Source organism: Aquarana catesbeiana, linkage group LG09 (genome assembly GCF_042186555.1).
Source record: "Aquarana catesbeiana isolate 2022-GZ linkage group LG09, ASM4218655v1, whole genome shotgun sequence".
NCBI lineage: Eukaryota > Metazoa > Chordata > Amphibia > Anura > Ranidae > Aquarana > Aquarana catesbeiana.
Window position 1 is genome coordinate 60,872,801 of NC_133332.1, and position 18,298 is coordinate 60,891,098.

Consider the following 18,298-nt stretch of genomic DNA (forward strand, 5'->3'; position numbering starts at 1 on the left):
GTTGGAGCCGAGGAGTGGGAAGCCCCGACCACAGTGTGTTCCCTTTTGGGGTGGCGGGTTAGCCACACTCCCCTGGACCCCACACCCCTTTTGAGGGTTAGTTGTACAGCACCATATCACTCCTCAACCCTTGAACTTGATGCTTGTGATGTAGGCTATAAATCCATGATGTGATCACTATGTGCCTTACTGTATACCCTACCTATGATGTCATTTAGGCCATGTTGACCATTGCAGGGCGAATGGTCCCACATATACTTTTGTACTTTGAGTTTTATACTGAATAAAAATATTAAAACTTAAAAGCACTGCCCCACCTTAACACACAATCACACAATCCTCAAGTTAGGGAATCCTACATAAGTTTCACTGCATCCAAGACTTTTCTAACAAAAAAGGTCAGTATGTTTTAACAGGTACTTTATTTCATATTTTAAAGTGTTTTACATATAACATTGAATTATTCACATACCATTTCTGGGCCTAGCAGAGCCTACAATAATGTGTCCAGAGAGGTATCCCACACAATCATGAGGTTAACAGACAGATTCCAGTCAAATGATGTTCCTGCTTTGAAATAAATTCAGGATCCCAGCAGGTGCTATCGTTCGGAGACTTTTGGTTTATAGAATTTTATTGAGAGAACAATGAATGTCCTCAAGATATTGCATCATTATTTACAAATTGTAAAGTGATAGGTGTTCTTAAGGTCTTGTGCACACAGGACATTTTGTAAACTTTTCCTCCTGGCAGCAGCGTTTTAGCAGAAAAAACATCTGACTCTTGTAAAAGTATGTAACACGTTAAGGCGCGTTTAGGCACATTTACAGATGTCAAACGCTTGAGCATTAATTAATTTCCTCGGCTAGAATAATAATTTATTCTGACCATTGAAATGAATTACGGCTCAAGTTCTAAACGTGCTTAGCGTTAATAAGTGTTTACATGCGTTTGCAAGCATCAAGCATTTTTCTGCCAAAATGCAGCTGCTCCTGGACTCACTGGCAGTGTTTTTGTTTCTGCCTCTAAAAGCCCCTGCTACTAAACGCTGCTAAAAGCCTATGTGTGCATGGACACAGGCTAACATGCAGGGGAGTTTAAAGGCAGGGGGAAAAAAAGCCAGATGCTCCTAGGAGCAGCTTTGAAAACATCCAGTGTGCATGAAGCCTAAAACATGAACAAGCTCTCCAATAACACCAGACAAGGTCTTTCAGCGAGGTACAGCCAACATCTCATATTCGCGAGCTAAGGCAGCATTGCTGTTGGGTTGTGGTGTAATTTCTATGTACTTTCTGTCCACGGTGGGTTTCAGAGTAAATCTTTGCAGAATGGTTGTAAAAAAGAGGAAGAGTTCCATTCGAGCCAGACCCTCCCCCATACACATACGTTTTCCTGGGATAAAAAGAGAGAAAACACAACTGTCACTTTTTGAAAAGCATGGCTTAAATTAAGAACCCACTGTCTATCCAAAAATGACTATCTATACTTTTAATTAACTACAAGATGGTACCTGCTGAAAATGGCATGAAGGCATCATTCTTCTCAAAGGTGCCATTCTCATTTAGAAAATGTCCAGGATCAAATTTGTAAGGATTTTTGAAATGTTTGGGGTCCTTCAAGACTGAAGTTAGGATTGGAAACACCAAAGTTCCCTAAAATTAAAAAAATGTATTTGGTTAACTGGAAACAGATGTAGAAGGTAGTATTACAAAAAGTACTAAAATATTAAAAAGAAGAAAGTATTATAAAGTCTAGAAAGAATTTAGATTACAGCCCACGGTACAGCTTTGCAGGGGCGGTGAACTGAGACTCTGACTATGCCCGCCCAGCTCTTCATATACACTCATGTTCCATGTTACATCAGTCCTAGGTCTGATCAGGAGTCCAGAATACACTTTGTTTCACAAGACTATGTCTACTTAGTGGTCCCAGGATTAGCCTATAGTGTGACCCTATCCAACACCTGAGAAACAAGGGTGCCCAGATGGGGGACACATGTGCCTGGGGAACCTTTGTCCATAGTGCCCTTGATGAACCCTCTGTTAGAATTTTTGTTTTTTTGTTTTTTGTTTTTGTTTTTTTTGTATTTCATAAACATACAGAAACACATTTTATTGGTGAGATGTTCTCAAATTGAAAAGTCCTTCCATTCTTGTGTAAAAATAATAAGTGTGTATAATAACAAACTAGCATAAAATTACAAGATCACATCAAATATATTGTGAAATATTAGACTACAGAATATAAAACAATGCCAAAAAGAATATTTCTTAAGATAAAAATTGTGTGCACATGTATTTGTATGTGTGTGTGTGTGTGTGTGTGTGTGTGTGTGTGTGTGTGTGTGTCAGCATGCTCCTCTTGTGTCTGTATGAGTCTTAAGCTGTGTACACACGATCGGACTTTCCGACGGAAAATGTTCGATGACAGGCTATTGGCGGTAAATCCAACCGTGTGTATGCTTTATCGGACAATTGTTGTCGGATTTTCCGTGGACAAATGTTGGCTAGCAGGTTTTAAAATTTTCCGCAGACAAATGTGTGTTGTAGGATTTTCCAAGCGTATGTACACAAGTCTGTCAAAACACGGACGCATGCTCGGAAGCAAGAACGAGCCAGAAGTGGTCAGTTTTGTAAACTAGCATTCGTGATGTGGCTAATTATGAAATCTGGAAATGCAGCACACATTCTCTTCTTCTTTAATGGGATAATAATGAAGCTGCTTTGTTGGGGATACTGATGGAGTTATTGCAAACAAATTTTCTAGTGATATCAAGAATAATATCATTATGCTTTTTTTTTTTTTTTTTTTTATTTGGGCAACATTATCCCGTAGTTTTTAAGATTAAAGATACAACTATGTTGGTGTCCCTTGTTAATTTTACATTATATTTTTTTAAATGTAACTGCCTACTCCCAAACTGTCATGTGAAGTAAAAGACATAGCCAAGTATTATTCTCACACAATTTTTTTATTGTGCATTAAAAAAAAAAAAAAAAAAAAAAATAGACATGCTATCTGCCAATAGAAAATAGTCAAAAAGTGCATTCTATGCATCCAAAAATATAGAAAATTTACCAAATCAAATCATTATTCAACCAAAAAAATTATGTCAAAGCAATAACTCCAACGCCAATAATAAATAATACGTTATCTCCTCCGATTCCACAACATGGCTGGTTGACGATCGGCCGTTCAAAAACAAACTGAAAAGCACGAAATGAAAAGCGCAAACTGAAAAGCGCAAATCAATATTTACCAAACTTCTACTAACACGAAATTAGCAGAGGGAGCCCAAAGGGTGGTGCTAAAGAGCTGAAAAACAACATAGTACGTCACTACATTCGTAAAATTGTTGGCCAACAATTGTGTGGCCGTGTGTATGCAAGACAATTTGGGCCAACGCCCTTCGGTCAAAATTCCACAATTTTGTTGGTGAACAATCTGGTTGTGTGTACGAGGCTTTAAAGTAAACTATAAGTACTTTTGTCTCCAAAAATGAGCAGTTTCTGGCCCCCACCTTCCCATAAAGGCTGGCTTAAAGTGTGATTCTACTTTTGTTGAGAAAAAAAATATTCCCCTCTGGGTAATCTATGTACATTGCAAGGATTTTAACAAACTTTGTTGCAGATTTCTACCTTTTGTTATTCAGGAAGAAATCAGTTTTTTTTTCTCTGTGCCCTTGTGCTAAGTGAGTCTAATGGGAGTAGCTTCATAATTTTTAATCAGCTGCTACGGCTGCAGGGCACTAATGAGGAAAGCTGCTGGGCCTGCATTCCTTTAGACGTGTCCCTATTGGGAGTATCTCACCAAAAATGCAATTTTTGTTGCAGGGGATGCCTGAAATCTGACTTGCATCTTAGTGCAGACTTCTGGGAAAATCAGTGAGCCAATCACACAAGCAGGAAAAGATCTTTCTGGGGGGTGTTCTGTACTCATTCTGGTAGCCATATTGCATTGCATTTTCCAGAAAATTACTGAGGATGCAGATTAAAAAGGAAAGTAATTTTTTTGAAATATTCAATTACAATATAACATGGGTTACAATTGTATACGCCATATATTTTTTTTTTCTTTATTTGCTGTTTTTTCCCCACAAAAGTGGAGTTATCATTTAAGTTTCATCTGCTTCTAGTATTCCCATATATGGTAAGGCAAGAAATTAGACTGTCAGTAGAAGGAACATTAAGCCATGCTGGCAAATTACATGGTTTGTAGGGGAATGGAAATGCTACATATACACAACAGTTATACATACACTATATTACCAAAAGTATTGGGATGCCTGCCTTTGCACGTACATGAACTTTAATGGCACCAAGGAGAGCAGCCATTCTCCACCTCCTCCTACCTCACAGGCAGATGAGGCTCAGAACCAGCACGCTGACTTGGTGAATCTTCTCGCCACCTCCTCACAGCCTCACCAGGAGAAAAGGCTAAGAGCAGCTGATTCCCCTGTCCACTTGCCTCACAAACACCCCTTTGCCAAGCATCTTTGAGCTGACACTCCGGGTACACAGGCAGAGCTGCAGGCAGAACATGCAGCACTTCTAGCAGCCTTTCCTGTTTCTGATGCCCCTGATGAAAACTATGCTTCTCTCCCTTCAAACACGCTTGCAATGCACTAACAGATTGGAATTTATAGAAGACCGCACTGAGCAATTGGAAAACCAGATCACTGAAGTGGTTAAGGTGCACAATGAAATAGTCAATGTGCATGAGGAGCAAGTGTAAGAGATCTACAAAGTTGTGTATCTTGAAGACCGCTCGTGTCGTAATAACATCAAGATCACGGGGGTCCCTGAAGCAGTTAAACTGAATGGTTTGATCCAATACTTGCAACAGCTCTTTCTGAAGCTTATTATTATTATTATTATTATTATTATTATTATTATTTCTGAAGCTTATTGTCTCCCAGGGATCTCCTTATGGACAGGGCACAAAGGATTCCTAAGCCAGCTTACCTCCCTGACACAGTCCCTAGGGACGTCTTGATGCAGATTAATTTCTTCCATATTAAGGAGCGTCTCCTCTGCACGGCCAGATCAGCCCGCTCACTTCGGCACCCATACACCGGAGTAGTCCTTTACCAAGACCTGTCTGCTACAACCTACATAGTTACATAGTTGATGAGGTTGAAAAAGACACCAGTCCATCCAGTTCAACCTATGATTTGTGTGTGTGTATTTGTTTATGTCAATAGTACATTGTATACCCTTGTATGTTGTGGTCGTTAAGGTGCCCATCTAATGTTTTTTTGAAAGTATCGAGGCTCCCTTCTGATACTGCTGCTTGTAGAAGAGAATTCCACATCCTTACTGCTCTGACAGTAAAGAACCCTCTACGCAGTTTAAGGTTAAACCGCTTTGCTTCCAATTCTAATGAATGGCCACAAGTCTTTTTAAATTCCCTTTCACTGAATAGTTTTTTCTCTATACTAGGGTCACCAGTACGGTATTTGTACATTGATATCATATCCCCTCTCAAGCATATCCTCTCCAGAGAGAATACGTTCAATGCTTGTAGTCTAGCTGAGGTCCTCCATTCCCTTAATTAGCTTTGTTGCCCTTCTCTGGACTCTCTCCAGTTCCAGCACATCCTTCCTGAGGATTGGTGCCCAGAACTGGATGGCAAACTGAAGATGCGTTCGGACCAGAGTCTTGTAGATTGAGAGAATTATTGTTTTATCTCTGAAGTAAATCCCCCTTTTAATGCATACCAATATTCTATTGGCTTTGCTTGCAGCAGCTTGGCATTGCATGCCATGCTGAGCCTGCCATGTACTAGGACCCAAGGTCTTTTTCCATCCTAGATTCCCCCAGAGGTTCTCCCCCTAGCGAGTAACTTACGTTCGTATTTTTGGCACCCAAATGCATCACCTTACATTTTTCAACATTAAACCTCATTTGCATGTAGTTGCCCACCCCATTATTTTGTTTAGGTCTTCTTGCAAGGTTTCCACATCCTGCGTAGAAGTTATTGCCCTGCTTAACTTTGTGTCTGCAAATACTGAGATTGAGCTGTTTATTCCATCCTCTAGATCGTTTATGAATAAATTAAACAGGATTGGTCCCAGGACAGATCCTTGGGAGATCCCACTTTCCACACCAGGCCATTCTTAGTACTCGCCATTTATCACCACCCTTTGGACTCGCCCCTGTAGCCAGTTTTCAATCCAGGTACTCACACTATGGTCCATGCCTACATACTTTAGCTTGTACAGTAAACGTTTGTACAGTAATCGTTTACTTTGCAAAATCCAGATACACACCACATCCACAGGTCTTCTTTTATCTAGATGGCAGCTCACTTCTTCATAGAAGGTTAATAGATTGGTCTGAAGGAATGATTCTTCATGAATCCATGCTGACTACTGCTAATGATACTGTTTTAATTACTAAAATCTTGTATATAGTCCCTTATCATTCCCTCCACTAGTTTTCAGACTATTGATGTTAGGCTAACTGGCCTGTAGTTCCCAGGGATATATCTCGGCCCTTTTTTAAATATTGGTGCTGTAACGAGCCCCTTTGCTCGCTCGGTTACACTCTGCCGACACTCCTCTGCTGCTATAGAATCAGATTGCAGATCGCACCATCTGATTGCTCGGTCATCCAATGCTCCGGGATTAAAACTACAGCTATGTGCCGTTCTAACCCAGTTGTGATAGCTCAGAACAAACACCAGGCAGGCTGTATGTAAGTTCAACCAGGAATCTCTCTTTATTGACAGGAATACAGGCTCTTTTATACAATAAAAGAGGAGGTGCAGACCTTCTGCTCATATTACTCTAACAATACAGCTGTAACCTAATTAACCTAATTAACATGAGCTAATTAACTAATCCCTTTAGCCACCTAGATGACTCAGACCTGACCTTTAGGCCAGACTGGCGGTCTTGTAGTTCAGAAAATCCAATCAACATTATCACAATAGCAGAGTTAATTAAACAGAAACAACAATGGCGATCTAATGACTCTTAGATGCCATACTAGAGACTTATTTACAATACACATTTTAGCAGACAACAGACAGGTAGCTGGAATTGATGACATTACCATTTAACAGTAGGAGTCCCAACTGTATGAATCAGTCACTATTCTAATATGGCAAATCCAGGGTCCCCGGAGTCTGTGTGTCCTGGGGGACCAGGACCCGAATCCACAGTAATATCACCTCAAGGGTCCCCAGGCATACAGCTCACAAAGAACACTGTTCCCCCAAATGCCAGGGCCCACGATCGATCAGCAAGAAGCTAGCATTCAGTCCCCTCCAAAAGTCTCTCTCCCGGCTAGGTCTGTCACAGGTGCCATGTTGCCTTTTCTCCAGTCAGCTGGTACCATTCCAGTCAGTAAACTGTCCATAAAAATTAGGAACAATGGTCTGGCTATCACCTGACTGTGTTCCTTAAGAACCCTCGGGTGTAAGCCATCTGGTCCCGGTGACTTATATATGTTAAGTCTTTTTTTTGATTCGGCCTTCTGTTAGCCGTGAGGGTGCTTTCTGTGACGTGTTACTAAAATTAACATTGCAGTCTTAGTTACTGTATCCCCTGTTTTCTTTGTGAAGACTGAGGAGAAGAATATATTCAAAATCTTTGCCATCTCTTTGTCTTTTGTAACCGGATTCCCTTCATCGTCGTTTAAGGGGCCAACAGTGCCAGGACAAGGTCATTTGGTGCCCAGGGCGAAAATTATTATTATTTTTTTTAATTATTATACAGGATTTATATAGCGCCGACAGTTTACGCAGCGCTTTACAACATTAGGGCAGACAATACAAGTACAATACAATTCAATACAGGAGGAATCAGAGGGCCCTGCTCGTTAGAGCTTACAATCTAGGAGGGAGGGTCAAGTTATATAAAAGGGTAATAGCTGTGGGGATGAGCTAATGGAGAAAATAGTGCAGTTATTAGATGGAGGCAGGATAGGCTTCTCTGAAGAGGAAAGTTTTCAGGGATCGCCTAAAAGTGGATAAATTTGGAGACAGTCTGACAGATTGGGGTAGGGAATTCCAGAGGATGGGCGAGGCTCGGGAGAAGTCCCGGAGACGGATATGGGAGGAGGTGATGAGGGAGCTAGAGAGCAGGAGGTCTTGGGAGGAACGGAGATGGCGATTAGGTTGGTATTTTGAGACTAGGTTAGTGATGTAGCTGGGGGCAGAGTTGTGGATGGCTTTGTAACTTATTGTTAGTATTTTGAATTTAATTCGTTGGGCGAGTGGCAGCCAATGGAGGGATTGGCAGAGAGGGGTAGCAGACACTGAGCGGTTTGTAAGGTGGATAAGTCTGGCAGCAGCATTCATGATGGACTGCAGGGGGGATAGTCTGTTTAAAGGTAAGCCAATGAGGAGTGAGTTGCAGTAGTCAAGGCGAGAGATAACCAGGGAGTGAATCAGGAGCTTTGTGGTTTCATTGGTTAGAAAGGGACGTAGTTTAGAGATGTTGCGGAGGTTGAGGCGGCAAGCTTTGGAAAGTGATTGGATGTGGGGCTGAAAGGAGAGTTCAGAATCCAGGATAACACCTAGCAACCTGACATGTGGGGATGGGTGGATGGTTGTGCCATTGCTCTTGACAGAGAAGTCAAGGGAAGAGGCACGTGGGGGAGGAAATATTATAAGCTCAGTTTTGGACAAGTTGAGTTTGAGGAAGTGGTGTGACATCCATACAGATATGTCGGTTAGTAAGTTAGTGATGCGTGAAGAGACTGATGGAGTGAGTTGAGGGGTGGAGAGATAGATTTGCGTGTCATCAGCATAGAAATGATATTGAAAACCATGAGAGGCTATCAGCTGACCCAGGGAAGAGGTGTAGATTGAAAATAAAAGAGGTCCAAGAACAGAACCTTGGGGGACCCCGACAGAGAAGGGAAGAGGAGTGGAGGAAGTAGAATTGTAAGTGACACTGAAGGTGCGTTGGGATAGGTAGGATGAGAGCCACTGAAGAGCACAGTCACGGAGACCAAGGGAATAAAGTTTTTTGAGGAGGAGGGGGTGGTCAACCGTGTCAAAGGCAGCTGAAAGATCCAGAAGTAGGAGTACAGAATAGTGTCCATTGGTTTCTGCAGTTAGTAGGTCATTTGTGAGTTTTAGAAGAGCAGTTTCTGTGGAGTGTTGAGGGCGGAATCCAGATTGAAGGGGATCAAGAAGATTGTTTTTTATGAGGTGGTCACTCAGTTGGTTGTAAACCAGGCGTTCAAGGAGTTTAGAGGAAAAGGGGAGCAAGGAGATAGGGCGTAGGTTGTTAAGATTGGTAGGGTCCAAGGACGGCTTTTTGAGTATGGGGGTGACCAGTGCATGTTTTAGAGCATCGGGAAAGATGCCAGAGGTGAGGGAGAGATTGAAGATGTGGGTTAGAGAGTGTAGGATGGGGTCAGAGGGTGACCGTAGCATTTGAGAGGGAATAGGGTCCAGGGGACAGGTGGTTAGGTGGGCGATGGAAAGGAGTTTAGCAACTTCATCTGCAGTAGCAGATTTGAATAGGGGGAGTGTCAGTTGTACCTGTTGACATGGGGTCTTAGCTGGGGGAGATACCTGTAGAATGGAGATTTCATCACGGATTGTATCAATCTTGTTTTTGAAGTGATTAGCAATCTCCTGGGCAGTGAGTGAGTCAGTGGGTGGAGGCGGTGGAGGACAAAGTAGAGAGTTGAAGGTAGAGAAGAGTTTACGGGGATTGGATGAGAAGGTGTTAATAAGAGTTGTAAAATAGGTTTGCTTGGCAGTGTGGAGGAAAGAATAGTATTTTTGGAGGGCAGATTTGTATTGATTGAAGTCTTTGAGAGACTTAATCTTGTGCCACAGACGCTCAAGAGCACGACTACGTTTTTTGAGACTTTTGGTGTCATCCGTTTGCCAGGGTTGTAGGGGTCGAGGCCTGATTCTGCGTGTAGTGAGGGGAGCGAGCTTGTTCAGGGTGGTGGACAGAGATTTATTGTAGATGGACGTGGCTTGGTTGGGGCAGGACAGGGGAGAGATTTTGTCATAGAGGTGGTCAGTAGAAGAATAGAGGAGAGAGGAGTTGAAGTTGCGAAAGTTTCTACGGGTGATGGTTAGGCGATTGGAGGGAAAGGTGGTGGAAGACAGGGGGAGAGAGAAACTAAAAAGATGGTGGTCGGAGAGAGGAAAAGGATTGTTTGAGAAGTTGCATGGAGTGCATAGGTAGGAGAATACAAGGTCAAGGGTGTTGCCATCAGAGTGAGTAGAAGCCTGTACCCATTGCTTCAGGTCAAATGAAGAGGTTAGACTAAGAAGTTTAGAAGTAGCAGGCGTGTTTGTATTAGCAGGGATGTTGAAATCACCGAGAAGGATTGTTGGAATATCCGAAGAGAGAAAGTAGGGTAGCCAGGCAGAAAACTCATCAAGGAAAGTTGATAATGGTCCAGGGGGCCGGTAAATCACAGCAATTCTTAGGGAAGTAGGAGAGAATAGACGTATACAGTGGGCTTTGAATGATGAGAGGGAAAAAGAGGGAGGAGGGTGAATAACCTGGAAGGTGCTCTAGGGGGGTAGGAGGAATCCCACTCCACCTCCCTTGCATCCATTAGGCCTAGGGAAGTGAGTCCAGTGAAGGCCACCCTGGGAGAGGGAAGCAAGAGAAGGGGTGTCATATTCATGGAGCCAGGTTTTGGTGAGAGCAAGTAGATTGAAGGAATTAGCGACAAAGAGGTCATGAACAGCAGTGAGTTTGTTGCAGACAGAGCGGGCGTTCCAGAGGGCGCAGGAGAGAGGGAGGCTGGTGTTGGGAAGAAGAGGAATGGAGACTAAATTGTGTAGATTGCGACTACTGCCAGAGGATGTAGGGAGATGGTGATGGGTGTGTTGGGTACAGTTAAATAAGGGAGGCCCAGGGTTTGGGGAAATATCTCCAGCGATTAGGAGAAGCAGAAGAGTGAGGGAGGTAATATGAGAATATGATTTGTATGAGGGGACATGCTTCAGTATCCTGGGGGGTATGTTAGCAAGTGGGCTTAGAGTTAGAAAGAGGTGATGAGTGCAGTAATAGGGGGAGGGGAGAAGTGAGGGTGATATGTACAGATTGTGTGGTGGAGCAGAGGGATGTAGAAAAGAGAGCTTGAGGAGAGAGGCTGCAATTGTGAAGAGGAGGAGAGGTAAAGCGTGCATGTTTCAGAGAAGGAGAGATAATATGAAAATGAGATCACCTGCAATCTGCTATGGTTTGCTTTGTGCAAATCGCTGAAGTGCAAGAGCAGAAGTGCCACTTATTTTAAGAACCCACTTCTTTGGAAGAACCCCTGTATGTGCAGCCCCCTGTATGTATATATTCAAAATCTTTGCCATCTCTTTGTCTTTTGTAACCGGATTCCCTTCATCGTCGTTTAAGGGGCCAACAGTGCCAGGACAAGGTCATTTGGTGCCCAGGGCGAAGATGGCAAACTGCGCCCCCTCGGTTGTAAAGAAGGAGCGACTTATAGTGGGACCCAGTACTAAGGCTCAGTTCACACGTAGGCGTTCTGGATCATGAGCTGAATTGCTGTGATTCTGCCCGCAATTCCCAAATCAATGCACAGATACGCTTGCAATCCCATTACGTGCAATGGCACCCCAATTGCGGTGTGATTTTGTGGCAATTGTCTCCCTACAATTCGCGAATTAGCCTTATACACTGATCAGTGCTAATAATATGCACTGACACTGTACTAATGACAATGGCTGAGAAGGGGTTAATATCTAGGGGCATCCAAGGGGTTAATTGTGTGCCTAACAATGTGTGTAATGTGTACTGATTTTTACCATAAACTGATTTGTTTATTTTCCATGCTTTGCATTCCCTCTGTACAGAGCCTGGTGTTGATTGTCAACACCGGGCTCTGGGCTGTGGAGTCAGTAGGTCATGGCCATGAATCATTGGCTGGGATCTGCTGACAGACTCCCACTCAGTCAAATCACAGGGGAGTAGGCAGGCAGGGGCATGCACCCAAAACCCTAAGCCTAGGTTCACACTGTAGCGATGCAAGAACCAGTACGATTCCAGCGCCAGTTCCCACATCGCTTCTCTCCCGCAGGCAGTTCACACTGCCCTCTACGAATTTCTGTGGTTGTCAATACAATGTTAATGACACCCCCAGATTGGTGCACAGATCGCAGCGCAAACTGTGAACTCACACAGGAATCAGACTGCATAGGTGAGAACACCCATGCGATCCGATTCCAGTGCGGGAAAAAAAAAGTCCCTGTACCTTTTGTATGCAAATCCAATGCAAGTTCAGCCATACAACTGTATTGCTGAACTCACATTGCACAGACATCCCATGTGATTGGCACCACAGTGCGGGTGCGAATCACATGTGATGTCTGTGTTCGCTACAGTGCGACCCTAGGCTGAAACAGGCAGTGACGTATTGGTAGTTGGGGACGTCGCAGTGCTTGTAGCTGCCAGCCCAAGGCAAGTGTATTGTCACTGCTGCATTAGTGACAAGTGGCAGTTAATTAACCCCTTTTGGGCTGCATTAGTGGCATCAGTGTTAATTAACCCCTTCATGCGTTAATTAACACTGACACTGGTGCCACTAATGCAGCCCAAAGGGGTTATTTAACTGCCACTGGTCACTAATGCAGCAGTGACAATACACATTAACCCCTTCATGCATATTACAAAAATATCATGGGTAATTTATTAACCACCCCTCAGCACCCCAAAAAACGGAGCTAACAAACTCATCTGCAGATGGCTGATGGCTTACTATTGCTTGGTTCCTCCTCCTCCTTCTCTAGATCACACTCGCAGCTCCGCTCCTCTTCACTCCCGCCTCCCGGCCAGCCTCTCAGTGACATCACGCTGGAACGGGACTTGGAGATGCCTGTCGGGCGGAGATCGGTCCGCCTGACAGGAAAGGGAAGGGCTCGTCCTCGCTTGTGCGGGGTGCGGGAGTGCACTCGGCACATCGTTGCAGCTCTGACTGGCTGTGCAGTACTGTATTCTTCTAGCGCAGCCTGTGTGTACAGTCCAAAAAATATATGAAGGGGGTAAAAAAGGGGAGGGGAGGAGGAAGGAGGGGGAAGGAAAAGAAGGGAAAGGGAAGAGGTGGGTAAGGGGGGGGGGGGGGGGAGAAGGGGGAGAAAGAGGGGAAGAAGAAGGGAAAAGATAAGGAACCCTCCTTGACCCCCTGGAAAGCCAACTGAAGGGAGAAGCGACCACGTGATAATGATCAAAATAGAAAACCTTTATTGAAAAAAGAGCATAAAGACATAAGTAAAAAACAGGGAGACCAGGAGCCCATATGCGTAGAACCACGCAGGTGGGGTCCACTCCCTGGCAATATCAAATGTGTGTGGATGACACTTAACAAGATGAGACTATGAGACTATGAACATGAATAAAACAACGTTGAGTATAAAAACAACAACAATAGCACTGGTGGGTGACCCCTGGCTAAAAATCCCCCCTCCCCATGGACATCCACAGTCACCAGTTGTGGGTATGCAGTGAACTTGAAGGTCTAAGTAGGGGGGTTGACCCCTTGTTGGATATTGGAGTGGATTACATAGACTTGACACAGTTCAGAGCAAACAGTCCGTTTGGATTGAGTGCCTCGATAGAGGCTTTTAAAATGCCGTGCAGATGTAGATCGGAAGTGAAAGTAATGCTGCAGCTGAAAAGAGGAGGAGACAGTATACGCATCCTCGATGTACCGTGGCCACGCCCATGCGTGGCTGCGGTACATCAATGATATATTCATGGTGTGGACAGGCACCCACCAAGAACCCTTAGAATTCATGGATGAAGTAAGCCATAGTACACGCAACATACGACTTACTTTTGTTGTGGATCTCCATCAAATCTCTTTCCTTGACCTAACTATTAAGTCAACTAAGGGTAAATTAACCACCACAACATTCCGCAAGGAAACAGCTGCTAACACATTGTTACGCGCTGACAGCTATCACCCTCGGTCCCTTATCAGGGGCATCCCAGTGGGACAGTTCCTTCGTATCCGAAGGAACTGTTCCACAGAGGAAGACTATAGACGCGAATCCGCACTCCTGTATCAGCGTTTTCGTGAATGTGGATACACACATCGCACCCTTAAAAGAGCTAAGATGATCGCAGGTCACAGACCGAGAATTGACCTACTCACTTCTAGGGATGAGCCGAACACCCCCCTGTTCGGTTTGCACCAGAACATGCGAACAGGGAAAAAGTTTGTTCGAACACGCGAACACCGTTAAAGTCTATGGGACACGAACATGAATAATCAAAAGTGATAATTTTAAAGGCTTATATGCAAGTTATTGTCATAAAAAGTGTTTCGGGACCTGGGTCCTGCCCCAGGGGACATGGATCAATGCAAAAAAAAGTTTTAAAAACGGCTGTTTTTTCAGGAGCAGTGATTTTAATAATGCTTAGAGTCAAACAATAAAAGTGTAATATCCCTTTAAATTTCGTAGCTGGGGGTGTCTATAGTATGCCTGCAAATGGGCGCATGTTTCCCGTGTTTAGTACAGTCTGACAGCAAAATGATATTTCAAAGAAAAAAAGTCATTTAAAACTACTCGCGGCTATTGCATTGCCGGTCCGACAATACACATAAAAGTTCATTGATAAAAATGGCATGGGAACTCCCCACAGGGGAACCCCGAACCAAAATTTAAAAAAAAATGACGTGGGGGTCCCCCTAAATTCCATACCAGGCCCTTCAGGTCTGGTATGGATATTAAGGGGAACCCCGGCCAAAATTAACAAAAAAAAATGACGTGGAGGTCCCCCTAAATTCCATACCAGACCCTTCAGGTCTGGTATGGATTTTAAGGGGAACCCTGCGCCAAAATAAAAAAAAACGGTGTGGGGTCCCCCCAAAAATCCATACTAGACCCTTATCCGAGCATGCAACCTGGCAGGCCGCAGGGAAAGAGGGGGGACGAGAGAGCACCCCCCTCCTGAACCGTACCAGGCCACATGCCCTCAACATTGGGAGGGTGCTTTGGGATAGCCCCCCAAAACACCTTGTCCCCATGTTGATGAGGACAAGGGCCTCATCCCCACAACCCTGGCCGGTTGTTGTGGGGGTCTGCGGGCGGGGGGCTTATCGGAATCTGGAAGCCCCCTTTAACAAGGGGACCCCAGATCCCGGCCCCCCCTGTGTGAAATGGTAAGGGGGTACCATTTCACTAAAAAACTGTCAATAATGTTAAAAATGACAAGAGACAGTTTTTGACAATTCCTTTATTTAAATGCTTCTTCTTTCTTCTTTCTTCCTTCATCTACTTCTTCTTCTGGTTCTTCTGGTTCTTCCTCCGGTGTTCTCGTCCAGCATCTCCTCCGCGGCGTCTTCTATCTTCTTCTCCTCGGGCCGCTCCGCACCCATGGCATGGAGGGAGGCTCCCGCTCTTCTCTTCATCTTCTTCTCTTCTTCATCTTCTTCTCTTCTTCTCTTCTTCATCTTCTTCTCGGGGCCGCTCCGCATCCATTCCAGCATGGTGGGAGGCTCCTGCTGTGTGACGCGTCTCCTCTTCTGACGGTTCTTAAATAACAGGGGGTGGGGCCACCCGGTGACCCCGCCCCCTCTGACGCACGGTGACTTGACGGGACTTCCCTGTGACGTCACGGGGAATGCCACAGGGAAGTCCCGTCATGTCCCATGCATCAGAGGTGGGCAGGGTCACCGGGTGGCCCCGCCCCATTATTTAAGAACCGTCAGAAGAGACGGGAGCATCACACAGCGGGAGCCTCCCACCATGCTGCGGAGGAGATGCTGGACGAGAACACCGGAGGGTTGTGGGTATGAGGCCCTTGTCCTCATCAACATGGGGACAAGGTGTTTTGGGGGGCTACCCCAAAGCACCCTCCCAATGTTGAGGGCATGTGGCCTGGTTCGGTTCAGGAGGAGGGAGCCACTCTCTCATCCCCCCCTCTTTTCCTGTGGCCTGCCAGGTTGCATGCTCGGATAAGGGTCTGGTATGGATGTTTGGGGGGACCCCACGCCGTTTTTTTTTTAATGTCGGCGTGGGGTTCCCCTTAAAATCCATACCAGACCTGAAGGGTCTGGTATGGAACTTAGGGGGACCCCCACGTCATTTTTTTTAAAAAATTTTGCCCGGGGTTCCTCTTAATATCCATACCAGACCTGAAGGGCCTGGTATGGAATTTAGGGGGACCCCCACGTCATCTTTTTGTTTTAATTTTGGTTCGGGGTTCCCCTGTGGGGAATTCCCATGCTGTTTTTATCAATGAACTTTTATGTGTATTGTCGGACCGGCAATGCAATAGCCGCGAGTAGTTTTAAATGACTTTTTTTCCTTTGAAATGTCATTTTGCTGTCAGACTGTTCTAAACATGGGAAACATGCGCCCTTTTACAGGCATACTATAGACACCCCCCAGCTACGAAATTTAAAGGGATATTACACTTTTATTGTTTGACTTTAAGCATTATTAAAATCACTGCTCCTGAAAAAACGGCCGTTTTTAAAACTTTTTTTGCATTGATCCATGTCCCCTGGGGCAGGACCCAGGTCCCCAAACACTTTTTATGACAATAACTTGCATATAAGCCTTTAAAATTAGCACTTTTGTTTTCTCCCATAGACTTTTAAAGGGTGTTCCGCGGCATTCGAATTTGTCGCGAACACCCAAAATTGTTCGCTGTTCGGCGAACTTACGAACAGCCGATGTTCGAGTCGACCATGAGTTCGACTCAAACTCGAAGTTCATCCCTACTCACTTCCCAGGAAAAAGAAAAGGACAAAGGTAAAGGTGGTGAACCTGTCAGGTTCATTACCCCTTTTGGTACACAATGGCAACAAGTACGGTCCATTTTGTCGGAACACTGGCATATCCTCACAAGATCAGATAAACTTTAAGAGATCGTAGGAGAGAGACCTCTCATGGTGGCAAAAAGGGCCAAAAAAAAATATCAGAGATGAATTAGTAGAATCTGAGTTTCGGCATCCAATTAATAGAAGTTGGTTGACAGACATGCCCAAATTAAAGGGAATGTTCCCTTGTGGCCATTGCCTGACGTGCAAGTTTGTGGAACGCGCCAAGACTTCCGAAACTCAGATTCTAGTAAGGAGTATACAATCAATTCCTTCATTAACTGTAGTACATCTAAGATTTTATATATCTTAGAATGCCCATGTCACAAGCTTTATGTGGGCAAGACAAAGCGTCAGCTTAGAATCAGGTTTGCTGAACACTTGAAAAGTATCCGACTTAAAGAGGAGAGCCCAGCATTTTTTAGACTTCCATCAAGGTAATACAACCGGGCTAAAGGTAAACGGATTTTATGCTCTTGACCTACCTGCACGTCGAGGAGACTTTGATACGGTATTACAACAAAGGGAAAAATTATGGATATACAGACTTCAAACTCTTCAGCCTAAGGGCTTGAATACAGAACTAAGCCTGAAAGTCTTCTTGCAACCCTAAGAGTATATCTTCCCTCAAATTGGGATATCCTGTTCATTTCTTATCATCTACCTCCATTTTTCCTCTTGCCCTGCCTTTCTCTATTTCTTTCCTCTTCGTTAGGCTTTATAGATGTGCTTCGTCTTTTAATTGAGTATATGGAGCCTGTGTATTGCACTGAGCCATTAACTGGTATGCCTATTCAGTGTTAGATTGATTGAACGTCAATATACCTTGTCTCCACTAGATGGCGATAGGCAGTCAAATGTGTAATGAAAAATTTGATTGGGTGGGTAGCCCTATATATAGATTGCAATCACCTATACACAATGTCCAGATGAAGTGCTTAGCTAAAAGCACGAAACGCGTCGACTTTTTGATGCCTTAGACGCTGGAGGGTTCTCCCCCCTGCCTTCTCCCCTAGCCATGCAGCTCCTTCCATCATCAGATGACATCTTGCTGCATCACAAGCTATATCAGTAGCGTCAGCAGTATCAGCTGGAGCCTGTGAATATCTGAGCCCCCTGCTGGTCACAGCAGCACAAGACAACATAGGGACAGCGTTACCTCATGCAGACGTGCCCATCGTTCACATCCTCCTGCGTGGTCAGCTGATCCTCGGACCGAGAGCACACTACATACCCGCCAGCGGGATTATCTCGGCGCATCGAATGTTTACAGCTCCGACCCGCAACAGGAGATTGCTTTTCAAGCGTCAGAAGGGGTAAGAAGCCTGGAACCCACTATCCTGTCCATATTCTACCATGCTAATATGATATAAATGAACAGCTCAGTCTCCCTAACGCACATACTTGTGAGGAATACATGATGTTATGCTAGGTGACTTAAGGACTGGGACAAATTTTTGCTTTCATTCACTGCTTAGCACTACAGCACCATTAGCACAGTTCTCTACACGTGTACTGCCCAT

General features: G+C 44.5%; 1 protein-coding gene across 1 annotated transcript in view; it reads right to left on the reverse strand.

Annotated features, from left to right (window-relative positions):
- Positions 1–405: 405 nt before the first annotated feature.
- The window catches only part of LOC141107715 (cytochrome P450 2H2-like), a 96,837-nt gene continuing 78,944 nt past the window's right edge, over positions 406–18,298 (reverse strand). The window contains exons 8-9 of the mRNA XM_073598636.1: positions 1,511–1,652; positions 406–1,392 (exon numbers count right to left, since the gene is read on the reverse strand). Coding sequence (XP_073454737.1) covers positions 1,211–1,392; positions 1,511–1,652 — 324 coding nt within the window. The 3' untranslated portion in view covers positions 406–1,210. The remainder of the gene's footprint in view (positions 1,393–1,510; positions 1,653–18,298) is intronic.